The 18,940-nt window shown below is 40.8% G+C and overlaps 1 protein-coding gene across 1 annotated transcript in view; it reads left to right on the forward strand.

Annotated features, from left to right (window-relative positions):
* The window catches only part of NIT2 (nitrilase family member 2), a 71,303-nt gene that overhangs the window by 11,298 nt on the left and 41,065 nt on the right, over positions 1-18,940 (forward strand). The window contains exons 2-3 of the mRNA XM_030204071.1: positions 5,149-5,267; positions 16,772-16,892. Coding sequence (XP_030059931.1) covers positions 5,149-5,267; positions 16,772-16,892 — 240 coding nt within the window. The remainder of the gene's footprint in view (positions 1-5,148; positions 5,268-16,771; positions 16,893-18,940) is intronic.

Below are 18,940 nucleotides of genomic sequence, written 5' to 3' on the forward strand. Positions count from 1 at the left end.
TGCTTGTAATGCACCTTAATAACTACCCCCTCAATAATCATATAGACTATACAAAACATATACACAAACACACTTTTCTTCACAGTTAGTAATTGGTGTGTTGATGTTTATTCTGTAGATGTTGACAAGTGCAAAGTGATGCATGTGGGTAAGAGGAACCCGAATTATAGCTACGTCTTGCAAGGTTCCGCGTTAGGAGTTACGGATCAAGAAAGGGATCTGGGTGTCGTCGTCGATGATACGCTGAAACCTTCTGCTCAGTGTGCTGCTGCGGCTAGGAAAGCGAATAGAATGTTGGGTGTTATTAGGAAGGGTATGGAGTCCAGGTGTGCGGATGTTATAATGCCGTTGTATCGCTCCATGGTGCGACCGCACCTGGAGTATTGTGTTCAGTACTGGTCTCCGTATCTCAAAAAAGATATAGTAGAATTGGAAAAGGTACAGCGAAGGGCGACGAAAATGATAGTGGGGATGGGACGACTTTCCTATGAAGAGAGGCTGAGAAGGCTAGGGCTTTTCAGCTTGGAGAAGAGACGGCTGAGGGGAGATATGATAGAAGTGTATAAAATAATGAGTGGAATGGATCGGGTGGATGTGAAGCGACTGTTCACGCTATCCAAAAATACTAGGACTAGAGGGCATGAGTTGAAGCTACAGTGTGGTAAATTTAAAACGAATCGGAGAAAATTTTTCTTCACCCAACGTGTAATTAGACTCTGGAATTCGTTGCCGGAGAACGTGGTACGGGCGGTTAGCTTGACGGAGTTTAAAAAGGGGTTAGATAGATTCCTAAAGGACAAGTCCATAGACCGCTATTAAATGGACTTGGAAAAATTCCGCATTTTTAGGTATAACTTGTCTGGAATGTTTTTACGTTTGGGGAGCGTGCCAGGTGCCCTTGACCTGGATTGGCCACTGTCGGTGACAGGATGCTGGGCTAGATGGACCTTTGGTCTTTCCCAGTATGGCACTACTTATGTACTTATGTACTAACTGATGCTAATATTTTTGGTTTTTCCAAAAGAGTTGACTGTATTAAGAATACAAACCAAACTTTGTTCATTAATTTTCCTATTAAAAAGTTGAAAACTGTCTCATGAAGTGAAGGTGGAATATTTCATGATAAAGGGGGGAGGGGGGAAGGGGATGGAAGGGAGGGAGATATTAGATAAGGGGTTAACCGCAACGCAAATACAAGTTATTATTCTTGGAAAGTGCAGATAGTGGACAATGTTTATTGATGTTTATTACTCTATTTTGATATAAGGAATAGGTTAAAGACAGTATTAAGGGGAGGAGGGGGGGAATTGGGAAGAAAACTGTAAATCAATTTGATGATAATGACCGCGGATTAATGTACATATGACTGACAAAGTTAAAACTGTTATGTATTTAATCAAAGAACTGTATTAATCTGTGGCATCATCAATAAAAACTTTGAAACATAAAAAGTTGAAAACTGTTTCTCTAAATGTTAACTATTAGATTAAGTAAGAATCATGGAATCTCAGTATAAACAAATATTAATGTAAATTTTAGGTTTTGTACTTATTAGTATGTTTGACCAAGGTAAACCAAATCCTGGATAAATAGATGTTAAAAACACTTGTTTATTGATGAAAAAAAGACTCGACCCAACAGTTGTGTTTCGGCCGTTAGGCCTGCATCAGGAGTCTCGGTTGATAGGCGAACATCTGATAAACACGTTTAAAAGTGCGCGGTGAGGTGATCCGTATAGTGGGTCTGTAGCTCAGTCACCGGAGAACAGCTGATGCAGACGTTGAAAAACACGTAATGTGTTGATCTATGAGGTGGGTCTTTAAGAAGACCTTTTTCAAATAAACTTGCTCGTTGACAAATAAGTAAGTACATAAGTAATGTCACACTGGGAAAAGACCAAAGGTCCATCGAGCCCAGCATCCTTTCCACGACAGCGGCCAATCCAGGCCAAGGGCACCTGGCGAGCTTCCCAAACATACAAACATTCTATACATGTTATTCCTGGAATTGTGGATTTTTCCCAAGTCCATTTAGTAGTGGTTTATGAACTTGTCCTTTAGGAAACCATCTAATAAGTATAAATGCCAGCATGAAGCTTCGGTTTTTTCATCAATAAACAAGTGTTTTTAACATCTATGTATCCAGGATTTGGTTTACCTTGGTCAAACATCCCACTTTCTCCTATGCCTGTATTCTCCCGTGGGGCGTTCGAGTTCACCGCTCGTGTGCCGATTTGTTTGAACAGGTTTTGTACTTAGATTATAGTAGAGTTCTTCATTGTGATGACGCTTGCCGTGGCCGTGATAGATAACTCAAAACGCTGAGACACCCATTATATTCCTATGGGCATCTCAGCGTTTACCACATGATGATTTCTACTGCAAACTAAAAATGCTACAGCGTCTTAGTAAAAGGACCCCACTTAAAGGGCCCGTGGCAGGCAGAGAAACCATTTCTTTCCTATAATCCTCTCCTAGTTAGATTATAGTAGAGTTCTTAATTGTATAAGCAGCTACTCAATGAATTAGTGTGTACCGTTAGCGCACATGTCCAAAGTGGATGAAATGACTATGGATTACATCTTGTGGTTAGCGCACAGAAACATACAGGGGATCTGTTACTAAGCTTGATTTATCTGCAGCAGTTCTCATAGGAATAAAATGGGCCTTGCTGCAGATAACTCGAGCTAAGCTTTAGTAAAAGACCTCCACAATTTGCTGTCATCAGTGCAGATAATGCTTTCCTTTGCTTTCTAAGATATATTGATCCCAGAGGTACAAACTACTTCACCGATGTGTAGATTCCTTTGTGTGATATTTAAAATGAAGACAGTCCACGGATAATAAGGCTTCTGTATATCAAAAGGAGACTCGGTGATGATAAATCCACTCAGTCTTTTCAATCAAAGTCCAAAAATAATCCACACTCTCTACAAACAATGGTACTGACGATTTCAGCTCCTCCTAATTTTATAAACAGTCCATATCCACTTTTTCTCCATCCATGATCCTCCTTTAATACATGTTGGAATGCAAAGGATTCAGCAGCCGTGAGTGATATCAACAAAGGTATTTTAATTTAAGTATTATCATCATATACATAGAGCTTTTACTATTGACACATGAACTCACGGTGCAGTGATTTTCATCGAGCGGTCATAATGTCCCAGAGGGAAATAGTGGGGATGTACTGAGCACCTTTATCACAGTTTATATTAAGTTGATATATTTTATTTTTTGTTTGAAGTAATTAACTATTACAATAGTCAAAAGGTTTAGGGGCCCTTTTATAAGGCAGCAGTAAGCCAGAACAACTGCTGGCCCAACGCAGGTGCCGGCGGTCCACTCCCAGCGCATGGCATTTCTGGTGCTAGTGGAAATATTTGAAAACTTTTTCAGCAGGTGGTTACACGGTGGTATTCGGGTAGCGCTTGCATGCTGGCTGGTTACCACTGGGTTTGTGTTGGAGCCCTTACTTCCATCTCAATGGGTGGCGATGTGCTCCTCACCACATGGCCACACGGTAAATGCAGTCTTACTGCATGGCCATTTCTTTTTTCAGCCTTTTTACCTGCTGCGGTAAAAAGGTTCTCCGTGCACGGCAAAAACAGTCCCTGAAAACATTTTTACCACAGCTTAGTAAAAGGACACCTTGGAGCCTGATCTTCAAGGCCCTCAAAGGAAATGACCCTGAGTACCTGAAGACTAGGATGATTCTCCACACACCACCAAGGACACTAAGGCCCTCTCAAGGACTATCACTAACCACACCCACTCCAAAAGACATAACACGATGCAATACCACACAAGTGAGCCTTCTCTGGAGTAGCCCCCACACTCTGGAATACACTGCCTGAAAGGCTCCACTTAACACAAGACTATCTCTACTTCAGGAAGCAGGTGAAAGCTTGGCTGTTAAACCAGGCCTTTATTGGAAGAAGTAACTAACGTGTTAGTCTTACTCACAGACACAAGGAGTGACTCGGGCTGCAAATACTTTAGCAAGACATGTTTACCCAGTCGTACCCTAACTGAGATAATATTTAACCATCTCTCTGACCTCATGTGCAACTTTCTTTAAATCAGTAACCTTACTTTCTAACTCTTACCTATCTGTATGTTACATCTTTGCTTTACCCTTCACTATTAATTATAATGTTCTATTACATATTGTGTTGACATTGTAAGTAGTATACTATGAGGCTCATTTTCAAAGCACTTAGCCTCCCAAAGTTCCATAGAAACCTATGGAACTTAGCCTCCCAAAGTGCTTTGAAAATATGCCTCTATGCCATACTTTATATTGTTATTTCAATATTTTTACTTCTGTAATTTATCGCTCATGTTTGATCTATTCTTACTGTACACCGCCTTGAGTGAATTCCTTCAAAAAGGTGGTAAATAAATCCTAACAAATAAAATAAAATAGAATGTTAATTGAGATTTGACTATTTCAATTTTGGAAAAATATATGCATATTCATTAGGGATATCCTAGAAACCAAACCCATTGGTGGCCCTCAAGGATTGAGAGTGAAGATTAAGGCCATGGATACAGAATAAGAAAAAAAAACTCTGGTGTATTAACTGTTATATAATTAAAGCTGAAAATTGATTTTGATAGATTTGGTTTTTTGTATTCTACTCCTTATTGGCTTGCAGCTTATTTGGAACTAGCTTTTGCTGAGCTATGCTGCAATGAGCCTTTATTCGCAATTAGACAGGGGGTTCACCTGTTTTATAGCATCTTCCCATTTGAGTCTGGTTGTTGAAGTGAGTCGTTAGAGCAGAGGCTTGTGGCCTTTGACCATTCTTAACAAGGGTAATTTAGACTACATGTGTGGCCACTAGGTGGTGCTGATGAAAAATGGCTGAGGCTTCATCCCTCCAGCCTAGGGCTTTGAATTCTGGGGAATAGAGGACCTGGATTCAATTATTTTTAAAGAAGCAGTAAAAGGCAATATGTTAACTTGTTGGCAGTGCAAGATTCAGTGATCCCCTGGCTTAGTAATTATAAAGAAGCCACAAGCACTAAAAATACCTAGATAGATTGAATTGTAGAGACTTCTTTTAATGCTCATAGTAATGTGCTTTCTCTATATTTTTAGTTTTGACTAATTATACAGATGAAATTTTTTTTTTATGCTTAGCATTCCGTCTGGCCCTCATCCAGCTTTTGGTGTCCCCTGTTAAGTTGGATAACCTTAGGCGTGCCTGCGGATTTATAAAGGAAGCAGCACAGCAAGGTGCAAAGATTGTGGCCCTGCCAGTGAGTATGAAAACATGCACAAAGAAAAAGCACCATTCTCAGAGTGTCACATCATGTTACTTATCCATGTTGTGTTTTGTGGGCCCATCAAATAGTCTTTGAACTGTTTTAGATTTTCTCTCTAATTTGTTCTTAGGAACTGACAAAAAAAAAACCTGATTAAGACAGATGTGATCTTCTCAGCTGTTTCCGAGATGCACTGGACGATTGAGGACTTGGTGTACTAAAGAGTTTATCCCATTATGTGTCTGTGGAAAGAAGGCCTACATGACTTGCCCAGGGTTATAGGAGAGTTAGTGGGAGAGGGAAGCCTGAACTTATGTCCAAGCATATCTTCTGAATCACAATATGGTGCTCTAACCCAGGGGCTACATTGAGTTAGGGGCCCCCTCGAGTCTGTTGGATTATTTGTAGTAAATAATTAGCAGATTTTATACACACAGCTTCAGCTTTAGAAATGTTAATTTCTTTTCTTCATCTCTCTCATACACCCCAGAATAATTCACTGCTGAGTCACTTTAAAGTTGAAGTAACAAAACATCTGTTTACTCACAGTTTGTAGTTAGATTATATTCAGACAGGCTTATATATACATAATACTATACATTTGGATTATCAGCTCTTTCCATGTGCTTAGATGGTAATGGATGCTCACACCACCATAGATTCTCACAGCTTAGGAGAGATCATGAGCTCCATGTACTGTGTCTGACCCCCACAGGAAGTTGCATGGGTGTGACCTCTCTAAGTAATTCACATCAGAGGTCACAGAGTAATCACAGAGACAAACATTTGTGACAGGCAATGCATGTAAAATACAATACATTCCAACAAACCCCTTCTCATGCATAACTGTCATGCAATTATTAATTCATACAAAGTCCAAGCTTTATACGCAGATTCTCAAAACGTTCTCTGGGTAACGGTTTGGTCATGATGTCAGCTGTCATCTCACTGGTGTGACAATAGTGTAGACTGATGACCCCTTCTTTCGCCAGCTCTCGCACGTTGTGGTATTTCGTTGCGATGTGCTTGGTGCGTGACTGAACCTTGTCATTCTGTGACAGTCGGATGCAGCTCTGATTATCTTCCATTAACTGGATTGGTCTCTGTTCAGCTATTCCAAAATCCAGCAAAAGTTTTTCAATCCACATCAGTTCTCTGCATGCTTCTGATACAGCCACATATTCAGCTTCTGTAGAAGACAGACTCACAATACTTTGTTTATGACTGGCCCATGAAATTTGTACATTTCCATACATAAACACATATCCACTTGTGGATTTATAATCAGAATGATCCCCTGCCCAATCTGAATCACAGTAACATATTAGTTTTGGATTACTATTGGCTGAAATCTTTAATTTACAATCAATGGTACCTTTTAAATACCTTACCATCCTTTTAACTGCAGTCCAATCTGATTTGGTAGGTGAGCTGACCCTTCTGCTCAAAATTCCTACTGCATTTGCTATATCAGCCCTGTATGTGGTAGTCAGATATAAAAGCTTACCTATGGCTGATCTATATTGGATGTTATCTGGTAAAGGTTCTCTTACTGTTTCATCCTTCAGAAAATCAGTGATCATGGGAGTGCTTACAACTTGGGCATCTTGCATACCTAAACTTTCAATAAGCTCATTTATTTTCTGCTTCTGGCTTAGAAGATAAGAACCATCATTTTGTTTCTCAATTTCTATACCAAGATAGTATGACACATTACCAAGTTCTTTTATCTCAACATTCAGGTTTAAATATTTTACAATGTCCTTGTACTCTTGCTCACTTTCGCTTGCAATGAGCAGATCATCAACATAAGCTAAAATGTATGCATATTGTCCATTTCTGCACCTAGTGTACAAGCATTTATCTGCTTCACCTTGCTTAAATCCTAAATTTGTCAATATTTCATGCAATTTGTCATTCCAACATTTTGCACTTTGCTTTAATCCATAAAGACCTTTGTTTAATTTACACACTAGCTGTCTTTGTTTTGTATTTATGAAACCTGTTGGCTGTTCCATGTACAAGTCTTCAGTTATATCTCCATGAAGAAATGCTGTTTTCACATCAATGTGGTTGACTTGCATGCCTTTTGAGACTGCAATGCTCAGAAGTGTTCTAATTGTCGTGTGTTTCACTACAGGTGCAAACACTTCATCAAAATCTTCTCCATATTTTTGAAGATATCCCTTTGCGACTAATCTGGCTTTATACCTTTCCACTTTTCCTTGTGCATTCCTTTTTAACTTGAATACCCATTTGCATCCTATAGCTTTCTTGCCAGGAGGTAATTTTGTAAGAATCCAAGTATTATTTTTATCCAATGCATCAATTTCTTCTTGTGCTGCTTTATGCCATTCAGCAGCTTCTTCTGCTGGCATTTTCTCAATCTCATCCCATGTTAAGGGCTCTTGAGCTTCTGCTGACTTTGTTAGGTAAGACAGTCTTGGGGGTGGAACACCTTTGTTTTCCCTGGATGAGCGTCTGACAACAGGTTGATCTGACCTTTCCGCATCCTCTAAATCTGAGAGTCCTTCTCCAATTGATTCCCCTTCTCCAACTGTACTGTCTTCTTCAATGATCCTTTCTGTGTCTGCTTCCTCTGCCTGTTCCTCGTTAGATACAGATGAGTTGCTTTCAGACATCTGCCTTGGTATGGCATTTATATACACTGGCATGTCTATTATGGTTCTAGTTTCATATTCTGGATGATAAGGCTCATCTGGGATAATCCAGCCTTTATCAACCCTTTTGTTTTCATCAAAATATGTAACATGTCTTATGCCAACAATGCCAGTTTTCAGATTCAAAATTCTATATCCTTTGTGTCCTGGAGCATAGCCAACTAGAATGCCCCTTTCTGTTGTGGAATCCAGCTTATGCCTTCTTTGCTTTGGTACATGAGCATATGCTGTACTTCCAAATGTTCTTATGTGTGACAGGTTTGGCTTCCTACCATGCCATGTCTCATGTGGTGTGCGCTCAGCGCCTTTAGTTGGCATTCTGTTTTGTAGGTACACTGCTGTGAGAATGGCTTCCCCCCATAGTCTTTTAGGGAGATTGCTATCTGACAGCATACATCTGGTCATTTCCACAAGTGACCTAAATTTTCTCTCTGCAACAGAATTTTGCTCTGGTGTATAAGCTACTGTTGTGATATGCTGAATGCCTTCTTGTTCTAGAAATGTGCGCATGCTTTGTGAAGTGAACTCACCACCATTGTCGGTCTGAAGAACCTTTGGTTTTCTTTCAAATTTATTGCTCACCATGGCTACGTATTTCTTCAGCATGTCTGTGACTTGACTTTTTTCTTTCAGCAAATAGGCCACACAGTATCTAGAGAAATCATCCAAGAATATTAGCACAAATCTGTTATTTCCCAATGATGGGATATTAAACGGTCCACATAAGTCACTGTGTATTAAGTCCAGTACTTTATTACTCTTATTTCCTGTGTATGCAGGAAATGAGGGTCTCACACCTTTTTGAGTAACACAGTCTATGCATTTCTCCATTTTACCAGCATCTGCACTTATCTGAATGCCTGTGGCTAGTTGCCCATTGTGAAGATCCTGGATCACCTTAAAATCACGATGTCCCAGGCGGCGATGCCAGATTTCCAGACTACATTTACCATCATTCTTCCTTACTTGCGCCAGATGTGAGGCTTCACCTGAAATGCTCAGTTTATAAATATCATTATGCATAAAAGCTTCAGCATACACTTCATCATTTTTAGAGATTGTGCACTTACTGTTTTCAAAATGAATCACAAATCCCTTCTTATCTAATGTAGATACACTAAGCATATTGCAAACTGCTTGGGGAATATACAAGACATCACTTACAGGAATTTCTTTAACTTCATTAGACACTTTGCATTTTAAGAATCCAATGCCTTTTGCTTGGATCTTAGCAGTCCCTGCGTTTGCAGTTTTAAGAATACCTTCTTCTGGACACATTTCCTGAAAGAAATCCTTACAATTGGTTAAATGGCATGTGCTCCCCGAATCCAAAATCCAAGTACTTTCATTTGAATTATTATTTACCATAGTCAAAGATTTTTCTGCCATTAGAAAGCCCTTATGTTTATCATTGTCTTTCATACATTTCCTGGTTAGAGAATTCTTTTGTTCCATTGGCTTAGGTGAGCTAGAGGGAGTGTTTTGTGTTTCCTTACACCATTTAGATACATGTCCCTCCTTTCCACATGAGTAGCAAATCAGCTTGCCCTTGGGTGGAGTTTTCCCATAGCTCCGCCTTCCTCTGTTCTTTGCCAAGAAATTTGTTTCATTTCTCTCTGACTGACTTTGAGAACACTTCTCCTCAGAATCATTAATTATGCATTCCTGCCTCAGTTTTGATGCTGCCTGTTCAAAAGATTGCCCTTCAATGGCTTCATTTACAGACCTAAAAACATCAAACTTCTTTGATAGTGAGGTAAAAAGAAATGCTCTTTTCAATGCATCACACATGGGAATTCCAGAAAGTTCTAACTTTTGAAATGAAGACATAAGATGCATAATGTGATCATTACATTTACTTTTATCCCTTAATTTGGTTTCATTCAACTCTGCCAACCAAATTGGTTGCTGTTTTGCATATGTAGTTGCATACATAGTTCTCAGTTTATATAAGATGTCCTTTGGTGTATCTTTTCCCTCCACTAATATGGCTTGTTTCTCTGAGAGAGCTTCCAAAAACATGCACTTCACATAATAGTTTGCATTGTCCCATTCAGCCATATTTTCAGCTGTTCTGTTTTGGTCTAAGCATATATTTAATTTCTTTGCTTGAAGGAGACATATGAATCTTAGTTCCCACTGCTGATAATTAAATTCAGTTAATTTAGGCACCTTGAGAGAGTGGAAAAATGGTGAATTTCCTCCCTCAGCCATTTTCTTAGCCTTCTGTCTGGTGTGTGGGGGGAGAGAGAGACAGACTGAATCTTTCTTTTAAAACTTAAGAGAAAAATGTGGCTTTTTTACTGCCTGGTAATATTTCTCCCTTTTTCAATTCCTGGGCCCTGGGCCCATAACCCTTTTGTTGGATTATTTGTAGTAAATAATTAGCAGATTTTATACACACAGCTTCAGCTTTAGAAATGTTAATTTCTTTTCTTCATCTCTCTCATACACCCCAGAATAATTCACTGCTGAGTCACTTTAAAGTTGAAGTAACAAAACATCTGTTTACTCACAGTTTGTAGTTAGATTATATTCAGACAGGCTTATATATACATAATACTATACATTTGGATTATCAGCTCTTTCCATGTGCTTAGATGGTAATGGATGCTCACACCACCATAGATTCTCACAGCTTAGGAGAGATCATGAGCTCCATGTACTGTGTCTGACCCCCACAGGAAGTTGCATGGGTGTGACCTCTCTAAGTAATTCACATCAGAGGTCACAGAGTAATCACAGAGACAAACATTTGTGACAGGCAATGCATGTAAAATACAATACATTCCAACAGAGTCAACACAATTCAGAAAAAAATCCTTCTTGATCTGCTGTTTCTGTTACCACATCCATTTTCCTTACTGCTAGCCAGCATCATTAGTGTGAGCCTGATTGTCCATCTTTTATGATGAGCTGGTATTCAGGTGTTTTTAAAAATGATATTCAGGCTGAGACTGATAATATTGTCTTACTGTAGAGGAAGGCAGTGACATTAGGCAACAGAGGCAGATCAGGTGGCTGGTAGGTGTTCGTGGATCTTATAAGACAGTGTTCTTCAATGCAAGGTCTGGGGCAAATGGTGGCCCTTGGAGAAGTGTGGGGCGGCCCCCAGTCATTATTCTGTGCCTCTGTTTGTGATGAAGAGGGATGGGGTCAGGAGGGCATTTGGAACTTGGGTTTATTTCCCCTGGTTGTGATTTTCCACTCTGCTAGGATTTTCACCCTTTTAGGTCCCTTTTCCAGTCCTGAACCCACTTAAGGATGCTTCATTTTGCTGCTAAGTTACAGCTGTAGTTGCCTGTCTTCATGTGTTAGCATCACAGCTGATTTTGCAGGACCAAAAGAGCAGATGGTGGTACGGGGAATGGAACCCAGGTTTCCTGTGTGACAGTACTGCAAGTGGACTACCGGGCCAGCGCACCAGTGCTGCTTTGTAAAGTTTTGCAGTGAAATCTCTCTCAAGTTTCAGTTTGCAGCAGCTGACAGTGAGGTTGATCTCTCTGCAGTCTGATCCACTTCACCAAGCAGTTGATCTTTCACCAAGTTCACCATTGTAAATGTTTGTGTTTTCAGTTGCAGAGCACTTGAAAGCTAATCATCACCTCAGTGAAATCTTTCTATATTATTAACTTTTTCAGGATATTTTAGGAATCCCATGACAGCTGAGGAAGAATAAATACATAAGTATTGCCATACTGGGAAAGACCAAAGGTCCATCAAACCCAGCATCCTGTTTCCAACAGTGGCCAATCTAGATCACAAATACCTGGCAAGATCCCAAAAAGGTCCATTTTCCATTACCTTGAAGTGAATTAACTTTTGGTTAAATCTCTTCCATTGAGTGTCCCTTTGATAGTACACATATTCCTTTTACTTATTTGGTTTTAGTACTCATCTTCTTTTGCTTTCAGTCTGAAATGGTTTTCTGTAGTGTCTAGAGGACAATATTACTGTGTTCAGCTGCAATCCCTAGGCATTCACCCCAAACTGTGTAATAAGTAACTCATCAGTGCAAAGTTCTGTAGAGAGGAAATGCCAGTGCTTGCACATTTGTTCTTCCAACTTGGGAGATCTGGTGTTCCTGAAAAATTGAGCCTGGGCACCAGCTATTTTGCAAGCATTCTCCCCCTAGCTTTGCCAGTTCTAGGCTTTAACTGAGCATGAACAGGAGAGAATCCAGAGCTGGTTGAGGGTTTTCAGAGCACATTGTAAAAACATCTACATTTCTGAGCTAATCCCCCAAATATAGAATCATGATGGGGTGATGCCTTGATTATGTTAAACTCTGTCAGATCATAAATCAATTCTTATCAATCTTTCAGTGGTTGTGACCCCATTCATGTAGCCACAGAAAGCTTGTGACCCCCCCCCCCCCCATTGCACAGGCCAGTGAAGTCCTATGGAGGACCCATCCAAGTTGTGACCCCAAACATAGGTTTTCTTAGCATCCCTCCAGACCAGTCCAGACACTTGGGTTTACACACTCCTACCAGCAGATGGAGATTGAGAACTACTGACTTCAGAGTGAGCTTATATGTGTCCTGTGCAGTCCATAGCCAGCCAGATTGTAGACATTAGTAAGCCTTATGTAGTCTAGAGCTTGAAAAGGTGGGCTGTTTAGTGGGTGGGGTTCCAGCTCGATTCATCTTTAAAAAAAAAAAAGAGAGAAAGTAAAGTTGTTTCGGTCTACACCCTGATCATGATTGAATAGATAGGGATGGGCTGGAGTGTAAATTTTAAGGGGCTTCGACATTATCTTTAGAACTTAGTACAAGAACAGTACTGAGCAGACTTCTACGGTCTGTGCCCTGAAAAAGGCAAGGACAAATCAAACTCAGGTATACATATAAAGTAACACATACCATGTAAAATGAGTTTATCTTGTTGGGCAGACTGGATGGACCGTACAGGTCTTTATCTGCCATCATTTACTATGTTACTATATTTCGGGATATCCAAGGGTCCCTTCCTCTTTCATCTCATCCCTCATTGTTTCCCCCTTGAGTGGGGTCCAGCCTGAGGAGTGGTCTTATGTGTTGGCTTCCCCTCCCCAGTATCCAGGGTGGGGGACTTAAGAGTCCCTAATTTGAGACAAACAGTGGCAAATGACCTTAAATTTAAAAAAAAAACCAAGGATTTAGGGGCTGCATGCTGATTAGGCTCTCTGTATCCTCCAGTTGTCTTTAACTTGCTTTTCACTTCTGATCCTGCATTGCTGGAGTTGAGGGAGGGAAATCTTGCCAGATACTTGTGACCTGGATTGGCCACTGTTGGAAACAGAGTACTGGGCTTGATGGACCTTCAGTCTGTCCCAGTATGGCAATACTTATGTACTTATGAATAGTACTGCTAGAGGCAGTCACAGAGAGGCTTCTTCGCTAATAGTTATGTCACCAGTGGGGAGTTGAAGAGCCCAATAGAGGTGCGCAGCATGGGGGTAGAGCCACATCTTCCAACACTGCGGCGGTAAAGGAGCCCATTGTACAGGAGAGAGCATGGGCATGTTGGCCCATGGAGGTGGAAATGGCTATGAAAGTGGCAGGAAATGTGCCTGGACCTGGCAGAACCATTTCTAGGAGAGTATACAGAAAGGGAGTCCTCTGGAGGGGTAGAGTTTCTCCCCTGAATTAATTTTGTCTATGTACAAGGCTTTTTTGTGGTGTAAGTAAGGTGGACAAGTGAGTCCCTCACAGGCAGAACTGTTAGGTGGCACAGGGGCACCAAGGAGACAGAGATTGGATTTGGGACCAGGAGGCAGAGAAGGGGTATGTCCTTGTAGTCAGGGGAGGATCTGGATCCTGCCGAGGATCATCAGGATAGGTTGGAAGAACAACCAGAGTAAGGTTGGACTGAGGAGCTACTTCCAGGAGAGGATTCCTTCATATTCAGTAGGGATGAGCTTCAGGAGCTCATTGCTCAGGTCTCTTCGGACATTAATTTGTTTGAGGAGCATGAGGAAAATCCTTGGAAGGTATAAGGAAGTTGGCCATGTCATTCCCCATGCATCAAGCTAATCACAGCTGAACAGGACATTGCTTCAACACTCATAATTGGTGAGTTCTTGCCAAATGCCAGATCCCATAAATTACAGGCACAGATGTGTCACCTTCTCAACTGTAGGAACTTGCAAGCTCAAGATTACCTGCAGGTATCGGGATCCTTGACAGTGATGCTGGAAGTTGTTCAGTGGGCCAGAGCTCACATTCAGCTGCTCTAAAATGCTCTTCTTTCTTGATGGTCTCCTCAGACGCAGGAGTTGAAGGCAAGAAACAGCATGACGTGATGGCTTCAGAGTACCAGTCTGGAAAAGGGCATGAGCCTAGAGCCCCTGGAATGCATAATTGTAATGACAGATACCAGCCTCAAGGGCTGAGATGCCTGGAATTCGGTGGCTTCAGGAGTCTTTTCTATTTGGTTTCTCCCCCCCTATTTATGGACTATGTAGAACACTGTTATTTTCCTGATTGATGGACATTTCCTGAAAGTATTGTTAATTGTATTATTGCTTATTTGTGATTTTCTTTTCAAGTTGGTACTTGTAAATGTAAACTAAATGCAAATAAAATGTTTTTAAAAAGAAGCTCACTGCCTGGGTCAGGTGACACGGGGACCATGGTCAAAAGACTGGCGACTAGGCCAGTGTGATTGGCTCGCCAGGCCTTTTCAGAACAAAGTGGTATACATTTTTTCAGTGGCTTATGTGAATCATCAAGGGGGGCATAAAAACACGGCGGGGGGGGGGGCAGAGGTGGCAAACCCCTTGGTATGGGCAGAAAGTCATCTATTGTGTCTGCCTGTGGCTGGAATGGAGAACATTCAGGTAGATTTTTTGAGCAGAAATGTCTTGGACCCAGGAGAATGGAATCAGGGGCAGGCAGCCTTTGATGGGAATGTACAGCTCTGGGGACAGCCAGTCATAGACCTAATGATGATGACAGCCAACACAGAAATAGCCAGATTCTCTAGTCGCAGAGAATGTGTATTTAGAGGGAATTCACATGTTAGTGCATCTCTGGCCTCCCATTGGTCTGCTGTGGCCCTTGCTGGGTCAGGTCATCCAAAGGATAGAAAAGTGTGGTTGACTGGTAGTGTTGGTGGCTGTTGGAGACCCTGGTACAGGGATTTGATTTGGCTGTCAGTAGAGCAACCGTTAAAGTTTTTGGTTTTCAGGGACCTAGTGATGTGGATGCCAGACCTGTCTCTGTATTGTCTCATAGCCTGGCTCTTGAGAGGGCACACTTGCAGAAGAAAAGATTCTGGGAGCATAGTCTCCACCATGTTGTGGTTGAGGAAGAGGTCTACTGACACGGTATATGTCAGAGTATGGCACATTTTTGAGGGGTGGCATGCCACTGAAAGCTTTGTTGGCAGAGATTTTGGAGTTGTTACAGAAAGGTTTAGGTAGGGAAATGGCATTAGCCTCACCATAAGTGATGGTGTTAGCATGCTATCAAGGATTGGTTTGTGGTAAGCTGTTGGCTTTTCATCCGGACATTGTGCATTTTTTGAGAAGGATTAAGTTGATCCAGCCAACTCATCATCCTGTGCTCTGGGATTTGAATCTAATGTTGATGGCCTTTGAGCTGCTGAAAAAAGTACATTTGAAAGACATCACCTTGAAGACAGTTTTTTCCGTGGCTGTCTGCTCTGGAACGAGGATCTTGGAGTTTCAAGCTCTATCATGCAGAAAACCTTTTCTGGTATTTAAAAAGGAGAAAATGCTTTTGTGGCCTGTTCCCTCCTTTTTTTCTGAAGGTAGTTTCCTCATTTCATGTTAACCAGAGTATCTTGCTACTGGTATTGGGGGAGATAGGTGGGAATGAGGAACAAAGACAGTTGCATCGCCTGGATGCTTGTAGAGCATGGCGAGAGTAAGGAGAATAGAGGAATTTCACTGTTCTGATCGGTTGTATGTCCCTGTTTGGGGGACAGAAGAAAGAAGTGACCTCAAAGGTATCAATATCCTGGTGTCTTAAGGAGGCTATTGTTTCAGCATAAAACCTCAAGGGACGACTGGTGCCAGAGATTCTCAAGGCTCATTCAACCAGGGGGTAAGCGGCCTTTTGGGTAGAGATTAATCTTATTCCTCCACAGGACATTTGCAAGGTGGCAATCTGGTCATCTTTGCATTCATTGGTGAAGCATTATTGAATAGATGTTCAGGTGTGTCAAGATGCAGCCTTTGGGGTGAGTGTTTCAACAATGGACTTAACAGGATCCCATTCATAAGGAATACTACTGTGGAATTTCCTAAGAGTCTGTTTGGTCTAGAGGGGTGCAAAGGAAGGAAAAATTAAGGTTTACCTACTAATTATTTTTTTCCTTTAGTCTCTCCAGACCGTCTTAGTGTATGTTTAACTTTAGTAAGTTGAAGGAGAGGTGAAGAATGATGGAGATACAGTGAAGAGAGTTGACAGAGATTTTAGAGATGCAGCATCTGAAATCTAAATGTTGTTTGTCTGCTGCTGCTTGTTCCTTAATCCTTGAGGGGATTAGTAGACTGTTTAATGCCTTTGTAAATTATTGGGTTTCATCTGATTTGGTACATAAATACTGGCTGGCAATGGACTGCACGGGATGCTTAAAGGCTCCCTCTGAAGTCAGTAGTTCTCAGTCTATATCTTCTGGTAGGAGTACATAAACCCAAGCATCTGGACTGGTGCGGAGGGAATAAAGGAAAGAAAATTTAGCAGGTAAGCCTTAATTTCTCTTTCGTAACCTCATGTGAGGTGTCTACTCACAGTTTGGGAAACTGTGCTATAAAAGCTTGTTTTTTACATTTCCTTAAAAAGTGTTTTTGTTGCTTGGTTGCAGGAATGCTTCAATTCTCCCTATGGTACCAAATATTTTTCGGAATACGCAGAGCCGATTCCAGGAGAATCCACACAAGCGCTGGCAGAAGTAGCGAAGGAGTGCGGGATATACCTCATTGGAGGTAGATTTATTCAGCACATGTTCTACATTACATTAAGGGCTTATGTTCCACAATACCCTTCTCAGATCCATGTGAATCACAGAAAGAAAACCAGAAAAAAAACATCTGGGAATTTACATAATATGAAACAAAACCTAAATTAATAATTATTTCACACATTTTTTGAACAGAATGGTCTTGTTTATGAAATAAAGGGAAGGGAATTCCATATTGTCGCAGCTTGATAAGGAATTAATGCTGAAAACTGTTTAAAATATTTAACTTACTTCACTGAGGGGAATAAAAGAGATATTTGCCCTCTGGAAAGCTGTCTCCTTAATACAGAAAAAAAAATGCTACCTAATAAAAAGGGATATTTCCTTTGAAAGACTGATAGACCATTGTGCACAAGTTAAAATAAGATTGCGCTGTGACTGGAAACCAATGTAATGTATAATAATGAGTGCTAGAAATATCCAATCGTAAGGAAAAAGTCACTCATCACCAGATTCTGCATCATCTGCAACCTTTTCAGTAAAATGTTAGTGCACACCATATGTACAATCCATTTTTGAAAGTAAAAGGAAACAGTTCAACCAATCTTAACTTTTTTAATAGCAAAAATAATTTTATTATCTTATTAACCTGATTTGCATGGTCAAATGGCTATCAACTTCTACTCCTAAGATCTGGGAAGAAAATTTAAATTGAGTCTTGCCAATACTAGAATTTTCTCTGCCCTCAATCTCTTTTGCGGGACCAAGCCAAATACGTTTTTTCTTTTCTTGATTAAGTTTTAGGCAGAATTCCATTGTCCAGTTTTCAATGATGTTAACACATTTTTGAATTTCACTTAGGATGCCTGTATATGCTTTGGGAGCTGGCAGAAGAATAATGATATCAGCATATACATAAGAGCATAAGAGTAGCCATACTGGGTCAGACCAATGGTCCGTCTAGCCCAGTATCCTGTTTCCAACAGTGGCCAAGCCAGGTCACAAGTACCTGGCAGAAATCCAAATCATGGCAACACTCCATGCTGCCAATCCCAGGGCAAGCAGTTGCTTCCCCAATAGCAGACTCTGGACGTTTCCTCCAGGAACTTGTCCAAACCATTTAAAACCCAGATACACTAACCGCTGTTACTACATCCTCCGGCAAAGAGTTCCAGAGCTTAACTTTTCGTTGAGTGAAAAAATATTTCCTCCTATTTGTTTTAAAAGTATTTCCGTGTAACTTCCTTGAGTGTCCCCTAGTCTTTGTACTTTTGGAACGAGTAAAAAATCGATTTGCTTCTACTTATTCTACACCACTCAGGATTTTGTAGACCTCAATCATATCTCCTCTCATCCGTCTCTTTTCCAAGCTGAAAAGCCCTACCTCTTTAGCCTTTCCTCATATGAGAGGAGTTCTATAACCTTTATCATTTTGGTCGCTCTTCTGTGAACCTTTTCAAATTCCGCTATATCTTTTTTGAGATACGGTGACTAGAACTGAACGCAGTACTCAAGGTGAAGTTGCACCATGGAACGATATAGAGGCATTATAGTATTTTTGGTTTTATTCACCATCCCTTTCCTAGTAATTCCTAGCATCCTGTTTGCTTTTTTTGCTGCCGCCAAATATTGAGCAGAAGATTTTCAGCATATTATTTACGATGACAGCTGGATCTTTTTCTTGGTTGCTGACCCCCCAAGATGGACCCTAGCATCAGGTAACTATGATTTGGATTATTCTTTCCAATGTGCATCACCTTGCATTTGTCCACATTAAATTTCATCTGCCATTTGGTTGCCCAGCCTTCCATTTTCCTAAGGTCTTCCTGCAATATTTCTCAGTCCACACATGTTTTAACAACCTTGAATAATTTTGTGTCATCTGCAAATTTAATCACCTCACTCATTGTTCCGATTTCCATATCATTTATAAATGTGTTAAATAGCACCGGTCCCAGTACTGATCACTGCGCACCCCACTGTTCACCTTCCTCCATTGAGAGAAATGACCGTTTAACCCTACCCTCTATTTTCTGTCCAGTAACCAATTCCTAATCCACACCAGAACATTGC

The sequence above is a fragment of the Microcaecilia unicolor genome, chromosome 5 (genome assembly GCF_901765095.1).
Source record: "Microcaecilia unicolor chromosome 5, aMicUni1.1, whole genome shotgun sequence".
Lineage (NCBI taxonomy): Eukaryota > Metazoa > Chordata > Amphibia > Gymnophiona > Siphonopidae > Microcaecilia > Microcaecilia unicolor.